Genomic DNA, 7,941 nt, shown 5'->3' on the forward strand with positions numbered 1-7,941 from the left:
CCGCGAGGAGCCGTGCTGGGTGCAGGCAGGGCTCACCCCGAGCGCAGGAGCAGCGCGTGGTGCTCCAGGAGGGCTGCACGGCGCCCGTCTGATTGGTGCGGTGTGGAGCGGTGCGGAACGGTGTGTGGCCGCTCTTAGTTTTGGGCTTCTGCAGCTCTGAGAGGTGACAGCAAAGCCCCAGTAGCCCCAAACGCGGCTGCTGCCCTCCACCTGGAGCAGCCCGGACGGTGCCACCAGGCCCGGGGACGTCCCCCGCCGCCGGCCCAGGGCGCTCTGCAGGGCGCTGCCCCGCACAGCGCCTGCAGCCTGCCGGCCCGATCCTGCCCCGCGGGCACCGGGCTGGGAGCAGCGCCAGGCGGGAGGCACGGCGACGCTCCCGGTAACCCCATTTGTTCCGCCGTTGGCGGCTGCGGACAACCCCCGGGGTGCCGGGCTCGGACACGGCGCTGCCGCCCGAGCTGTACCGCCGCCCCCGGGGCACGGGGCGGGACGGGACGCGGGGACGCGAGGAGCCGGGCGCGGCCCTGGAGGAGCGCGGGGTCCCCACGGGGGCCGGGCTGGAGGCGGCCCCGTGCCGCCGGGGGCGGGAGGAGGCGCGACGGGGGCGGGGGCGGCGGGACCGGGCCGGGCAGCGCGGGACGCGGCGGAGCTGCCTATCGCCATGGGCGGTGGGTGCCGGGCCCGGGTCCCCCCGGCCGCGCTGAGGCTTCTTGTCACCCACGCGATGCTGCTCTGCGCCGCCGGGAGCGCCGCGGCCGCCGGCACCGGTACGAGGGGACGAGCGGCGGGGGGAGACCCCGAGGCGGTGCCGGGGCGCGGGGGGAGCCGATACAGGGAGTGCGGGACCGGGAGCGCCCGCGATGCCCGGAGCGCGGAGGGGCGGCGGGGCCAGGGTCTGCGTGACGGGGGAGAGGGCGTGAAGAGGTCGGGGCCCCCGGCGCTGTCTCTCGCGGTGGTCTCGGGGCAGGATCGCGACCGTTGCCCCTGCTGGTGCCCGGCCCGAGGTGAGGTCGTGGCAGTGGGCTGCGGGCGCTGCAGGAAGGGTTCCTTCTGAGCTGCCCCGACGGCTGCCGGCGGCTGCCTGGAGCTCCTGGGGAGAACGAGCGCCGTGCCCGCGGCTCTGGGCGCAGCTGCTGCCCTCTGACCCGCGCCTTGTCCCATGCCCGTGGCCTCGAGCTGCGCTGCATGCCGTGTGCTGGCCCCACGCTGGGCTCAGGCGTCGAAGGGTGAATGCAGCCATAGACCACGATGTGAAATAGTGCTGCCAGCTCCATCCGTGTGCTGGCCTGGGCAGTTCCCTTCAGGTTTGAGGTTGGATGCTGACCGTGTTCCTCTGCTGTGAAATGATTTTCTTTGCTTCTACATTACAAGACCCAGCACACAGAACTTACGGGGTTTGGCAGTTCCTTGGTGAAGCCTTCATGGCAAAAGCAGCACAGGAGCGTGCTGTGCTGGGCATCCCTTGGTGTGCTGTGGCTGTGTGTGCTGCAGGCGGTAGTGGTGACCCCATCACTGCATGGCAGGAAGGGACACAGACCCCAGTGCAGAGGGTTTGGACTGCACGGGGCAGAGGGGCTGTAGGGATGGGGTATGGCCTCCTCCCAGCACCCACAGCCCTCCTGCAGTGCAGTGGTTGTTCCTGCACAGAAACAATGACCCTAAGGTGGAGACTTCCCTGTAGCAATGGGTGTGCGTCCAAAAGGGAACATGAGCCAGGCTCACAGGGCTGCTTTCATGCACCAAAGTGTGGCTCTGGGAGCCAGCAGCAGGCAGCCATGCACTGAGTCCCACAGGACAGGACCTGGAGACCTCTGGGGACAGCCAGCCCACGGCTGCTGGGACGGACAAACCATGATGGCACAGCCCTGGTGCTGCTGGTGGCAGAACGGGGTCAAGACAGATTGCATCACACAGGGATTATCTCCCAAGCTTTGATGAGCAAAGAGAGCTGACTCTGATCGGGGGACCCGTGCTGGGACCTGTGGTGCAGTGAACCCTGTGGATGGCTCCAAGAGGCACACAGGCTCCTGAGGACAGAATAACCCCTGCCTGCTGGGTGCTTGCACATCTCCTCACCTCTTTGCAGGCAGCTCCTTGGCTCAGAGCAGTAACGTTTTCCCTCCTTTGAGACTTTCTCTGGCTGTGACCTGGGCTGGGCTCCCACAGCGTCTCTCTGCTTTCCCCTGCGGATATTGCCCTTGGCACCTGTCTGCTGCCTTCGCCTCGGGGCTGTGTATTTGTGTAGGAGCACGTTTCTGCAGACTAACAGAGCTTCTCCAGTTGCATCCTCCTCAAGCCCAGCCCCGTTCACAGGCACAGCTGTCCCTGGTGTCACCGCCTCAGCCGGGCTCAGACCCGCGATTCCTCCTGCAGATCTGGGTCCATTCCTACTACCTGCGGTCGGGCTCCCCGTGTGCGTGGTGCAGCTGCAGCCCCGCAGGTTGCTGTGCAGCCAGAAGCTGTTGCAGATGACAGTCTGGCTGCAGTGGGCTGGGAGTGGCTCCTGGGCCCAAGAAACCTTCACAAATCAGAAAAACAAGTGCGAACCGTTCACTGTCTTCACAGCTCAGAGCCATGTACACACTGGGAACGTCCCACCCGGTGAGCCCAGCCTGCTCATGATTCACCCCATGTCGTCAGTTTGGCTGCGGTTGGTGGAGCGGATGTTGACCCCAAAACGAGGCATTTTTTGGCAGCTATCGTGGGCATTCGCTGGCTGTGCCATCACGGAGGGGCTGCAGTCTGGGGACGGGGGCGGGAGCAGCGTGTCCCACACCTGCGGCCACACCGCTGGATTCCTGCTCGGGGTGGAGGTGGCTGCTGCACGCCGGGACGCGCTCCGTGCCCCTGGCTGGGACGTGCTGCTCCACCCTGCCTGCGGGTCCCCACTGACACCGCTGTGAACCCGGAGCAGGCAGCGGCCTGCAGAGCCCTGGGCACGGAGCGGGGCTGCACTTGCAGGTGTCGGTGTTTGCAGCGGGGTGGAACACGGAGCTAACGGGGCAGCAGTACTCTGAGGATGCTTCAGCTGGGCTGCACCGTGGCCCTGATGGCGAGTTCAGTGCTGTGAAACGACAGGGGAGCGGTCTGAAGTTAAATTGTATGAGATAAATAAGGACCTGCTGCTGCTTCCACCCAGGGATGTGACAGCATTTGGAGACGTGGAAAGGTGCAAAGTGAAAGGGAGCTCGAAGGAAGGGCTGGGAGCTGCACCCTGTGGGCTGGCCCCATAGTGTGATGGTTCAGGGTCCCAGTGCTGAGAAGTGCCCTGAGATGTCTGGAAAACTGCGAGGCTGCACAGTTAGCTTGATTTGTCAAAGATGTTTGGCTTTAGCTTCAATTTCCAATGGAAAATGTATTGTGCCAGTCTGCATGAGAGCCTGGTTCCAGACCCTGCAGAATTTGAACCAGATCAGGCATAGCCCTTAGGGCTGGGAGTGCAACCCCCACAGCAGCTGTGGATGGACACTGATGGTGACAGTTCCCAGCGCCTTTGAGCAAAGTCTGTCCCTGGGCGCTGTGTCCACCAGGCTCCCTGTGGCAGCTCCGTGCTGGAGGCAGCTGCGCACTGCGTGCCAAGGACGGTTTACATAGCACAGCCCCACCGCAGCCGCTTCCAGCTCCTGGGCTGCCCTCTCTGCAGCCCCATCGTGCTCCAGCTGTCCTGTGCTGCGGCAGCTGCCTGAGTGCTGGCAGACTGGGGACGTGATGCCACAACACGGTACTTTCAGGCTTCTTCCTGCACAGCCCCCAGGGCTGCAGTGACACCTCCAGCACGGCCCAGGAGGAGCTGCTGGGATGGACTGGGACCTCAGCGTGCCCCCTGTGACCACAGTCGCGCTGGCTGGGTGATGCCGTGGGGAGGGCAGGACGGGCGCTTATCTGGTAGCTGCAGCCAGGGTGTGCAGGCAAAGGGGCAGCTGTGGAGGAAGCGATCAGGCTGGGGCTGGGAGGAAGGAGCCCAGCAGTCAGCCCCTTCCTCCACTCAGAGCAGAAAAGCCCTGTGCCAAAGCAAACTGTGGCCCGGACAATTGCCATTATTAATGGTGGTGTTTGCAGGGATTTCTGCAGCTCTGGGGCACAGCAGTCCATGCACAAAGCTCCAGCAGTGCCTTTCTGCTGCCGCCTGCTGCGCTGGGCTTGGCTGTGTGCAGGGCAGCACGGCCCTGCTGGGGTGCAGGGAAGTGCCCAACACGGTGGCACTGCAGGTGGATGGTGACCTCTCCTCTCTCCCCCCAGTCAACCCATGCTGCTATTACCCCTGCCAGCACCTGGGCGTGTGTGTGCGCGTCGGCCTGGAAGGCTACGAGTGTGACTGCACACGGACGGGGTACTTTGGGGCCAACTGCACCTCACGTAAGTCCACGGCACTGTTCTGGGTGGGCACTGAGCTGTCATTACCTGGTGCCAAGTGCTGTGCTGCGTTTGTGTCCCACAGCTGAGCTCTGGACACGCCTACGTGACCTGCTGAAGCCCAGTCCTGCCTTTTACCATTTTGTCCTCACCCACTTCAGGTGGTTCTGGGACATCATCAACAGCACATTCATCAGAGACACTCTGATGAGGCTCGTGCTCACAGGTATGAGGGGTGGCACCAGGACTCTGGGCATCAGTGTGGGCATGGGTGGCACCAGGCTGGGTCACTTTGCTCTGCGCCACCTGCATGCAGGTGATGTTAGCAGTGGGAAGCACCCTGCACACAAGCTGAGCACCAAGCAATGGCTGCTGTCAGCACGCCATGTTCCCCCTATAAAGGGCTCTGGAGCGGCCGCACGAGGAGCAGCTGGTGGAAATATGGAGCTGGCCCTTGTTACTCATGTCCTTGCATTTATCACTTTGCATAAATATTTAGGCTCCAGCTCTTGGAGCCATAGGGATGTGTTCACAAGGCTTTGGCTGTTGATTTCAGCATTTATGCATGTTTGTCGTCTAATTCATCATCCAGGAATCCATTAGTGCAGAAGCAGAACCATCCGCTCATGCAGGGACCTGCAGCCTCTGATGGGGGGGCACAGCACAGCACAGCAGCACGTGGACTGGGATGCCTGAGGTCTGTGCTGCCCCGTGGCACCAACTCAGCTCTCTCCTTCCAGTTCGCGCCAACCTCATCCCCAGCCCTCCCACCTTCAACTCCCAGTATGGCTACATCAGCTGGGAGGCCTACGCCAATGTCAGCTATTACACGCGCGTCCTCCCACCGGTGCCGAAGGAGTGCCCCACGCCCATGGGGACCAAAGGTACGTGGTTGGCACAGGAACATGGAAAGTGATGAGCATGGGCTGGGTCTACAGAGAAGCGCCTGGCTCCTGCATGGTGCCACACACTCGCTGCCTGCACTGTGCTGCAGTGGTTGAGCTGCATGGCACCAGCATCAGCCCCTGTCCTCCACAGGGAAGCACCAGCTCCCTGACGCCCAGCTGCTGGCTGAGCGCTTCCTGCTGCGGCACAAATTTGAAGCTGACCCCCGGGGCACCAACTTGATGTTTGCCTTCTTCGCCCAGCATTTCACCCACCAGTTCTTCAAGACCTCTGGAAAGATGGGACGCGGTTTCACCAAGGCACTGGGGCACGGGGTGAGGGCTCAGGGCTCGGTGATGTGGACACACGGCGATGGGCACGGGCAGGCTGCCGCCCCGCTCACACCGTGTGCTCCCACAGGTGGACCTGGGGCACGTGTATGGGGACAACCTGCAGCGGCAGCACCAGCTGCGGCTCTTCCAAGATGGGAAGCTCAAATTCCAGGTACTGCATGGCATGATATACTGAGATGCACCTCGGTCCCATGCCCCAAGATTGCTGGAAGCCCACATCCCTCTGGCAGCTGCCAGGACCACGTTGCTTCCTCTCCAACTCACTTTCTGTTCCTGTTTCCCCGAGGTGGTGAACGGGGAGGTGTACCCCCCCTCTGTCACCGAGGTGCCGGTGCACATGGTCTACCCGCCTGCCATCCCCAAGGAGAAGCAGCTGGCAATGGGGCAGGAAGTGTTTGGGCTGCTGCCGGGGCTCTGCATGTATGCCACGCTCTGGCTGCGTGAGCACAACCGCGTCTGTGACATTCTGAAGCAGGAGCATCCCACCTGGGGCGACGAGCAGCTCTTCCAGACAGCGCGGCTCATCCTCATCGGTGGGTGCTGCAGCATTAGGGGCTGGGGAGTTCCTCTCGCAGCCTGCTGGAGTTCATTGGCTTTGGTCTGTCAACAGATTTAGTTTTGAATGATTTAGCTAAAACTCTGAATAATTTCATTCTAATATTCTTTTCTGGATTCTGGATGGAAGTGACTTGGTGTGAGACTGCAGTAAAGCAATTAAAGACCCACGCCAGCATGTTCTATTAAGCCGCATGCTGAGGTTGGCTTTCTCAAAAACCATTTCTGTTTCGGCAAAATGACCGTTTTTGGTGGAAAAGTAATTCAGAGAGAAATTCCCCACCACGTTCCCCAGCCCAGAGTCAGGGGGGTCCTGCACTGCATGTGAGTAGCGCGCCCAGCCCAGTGCCCTGCGGCAGGGGGTTGAGGGGCACTGCCCCCACTGACACTTTCTTCTCTCACCTCCTGCCCAGGGGAGACCATCAAGATTGTCATTGAGGACTACGTCCAGCACCTCAGCGGGTACTTCCTGAGCCTCAAGTTTGACCCTGAGCTGCTGTTCGAGCAGCAGTTCCAGTACCGGAATCGCATTGCAGTGGAGTTCAACCAGCTCTACCACTGGCACGGGCTGATGCCCGACTCCTTCATCATCCAGGGACAGGAGTACAGCTATGAGCAGTTCCTCTACAACACCTCCATGCTCATGGACTACGGTATAGAAGCCCTGGTGGAGTCCTTTTCCAGGCAGACTGCAGGAAGGGTAAGACCCTGTGCTGCTGGTGCATCCCGTGGGGCTGTGGTGTCCTGTCTGTCCTCCCACAGTGCTTGGTGTGTGTGTCCAACCCGCGTGTAGCATTTGCCAAATTTCCTGGCAGTGCTGTGCATGCTGTGGCCCTCCCCACGAGCAGTGCAGCCGTGGCAGTGCTGTGCGCTCGGTCCTGGGACGCTGCAGGAAACACGATGCTGCAGCCAGGAGCGTGCGGTGCGCGGGAGGCCCCAGGCCAGGCTGTGCCGCATGGAACAGCTTGTCTCATACTGTTCTTTGCTGCCATCACATGGATGTTCTCTTCCAAGTGATGTATCAACATTTCTGACTCGTGTGAAGCAGCACGGCTTCCACACAGACCTGCTGCTCTCAGGACTCCTGCTGTGACCCCAAACCCGGCGACCCCCACCCCAGGGCCCGGGTGTCAGCAGGGCCAGGATGAGGCCGGGGTCTGCTCATGTGGGCGCGCTCCTCCTCATCTTCTCCTCCTGCAGATCGGTGGGGGGCAAAACATCAACGCCAACGTATTGGGAGTGGCCGTTGGAGTCATCGAGGAGTCGCGGCAGCTGAGGCTGCAGCCCTTCAATGAGTACCGGAAGAGGTTTGGCCTGAAGCCCTACGTGTCCTTCCAGGAGCTCACAGGTAGGGCCCACTCCCCCAGCTGGGCTCAGGGGCTGCTGGCCCAGCCCATGCTGAGGTCTCTGGGGTTCTCTCGGTGCAGGAGAGGAGAAGAAGGCAGCAGAGCTGGAGGAGCTGTATGGAGACATCGATGCTCTGGAGTTTTATCCAGGGTTGCTGCTTGAGAAACCCCAACCCAACGGCATCTTTGGGGAAAGCATGGTGGAGATTGGCGCTCCATTTTCACTGAAGGGACTTCTTGGGAATCCCATCTGCTCCCCAGAGTACTGGAAGCCCAGTACCTTTGGCGGAGCAACCGGCTTCGAGATCGTCAAGACAGCATCACTGGAGAAACTCGTGTGCCTCAACGTGAAGAAGTGTCCGTACGTGGCGTTCCGTGTGCCGGATGCAGTGGCAGCAGGTGAGACCGACAGCAGCCGTGCGGGTGGAGCATCATCCACAGAGCTGTAG

At 61.7% G+C, this 7,941-nt stretch overlaps 1 protein-coding gene across 1 annotated transcript; it reads left to right on the forward strand.

Moving 5' to 3' along the window:
- Positions 1 to 661: 661 nt before the first annotated feature.
- On the forward strand, positions 662 to 7,941 carry PTGS1 (prostaglandin-endoperoxide synthase 1; the record flags this gene model as incomplete). Its single annotated transcript, XM_079544796.1, has 10 exons — positions 662 to 767; positions 4,240 to 4,356; positions 4,439 to 4,579; positions 5,094 to 5,237; positions 5,392 to 5,573; positions 5,659 to 5,742; positions 5,878 to 6,124; positions 6,560 to 6,846; positions 7,347 to 7,494; positions 7,574 to 7,941. 10 exons carry the CDS (start codon positions 662 to 664, stop codon positions 7,939 to 7,941), a joined length of 1,824 nt encoding a protein of 607 aa, XP_079400922.1.

This window comes from Tetrao urogallus, assembly GCF_951394365.1.
Source record: "Tetrao urogallus genome assembly, chromosome: 19".
Classification (NCBI taxonomy): domain Eukaryota; kingdom Metazoa; phylum Chordata; class Aves; order Galliformes; family Phasianidae; genus Tetrao; species Tetrao urogallus.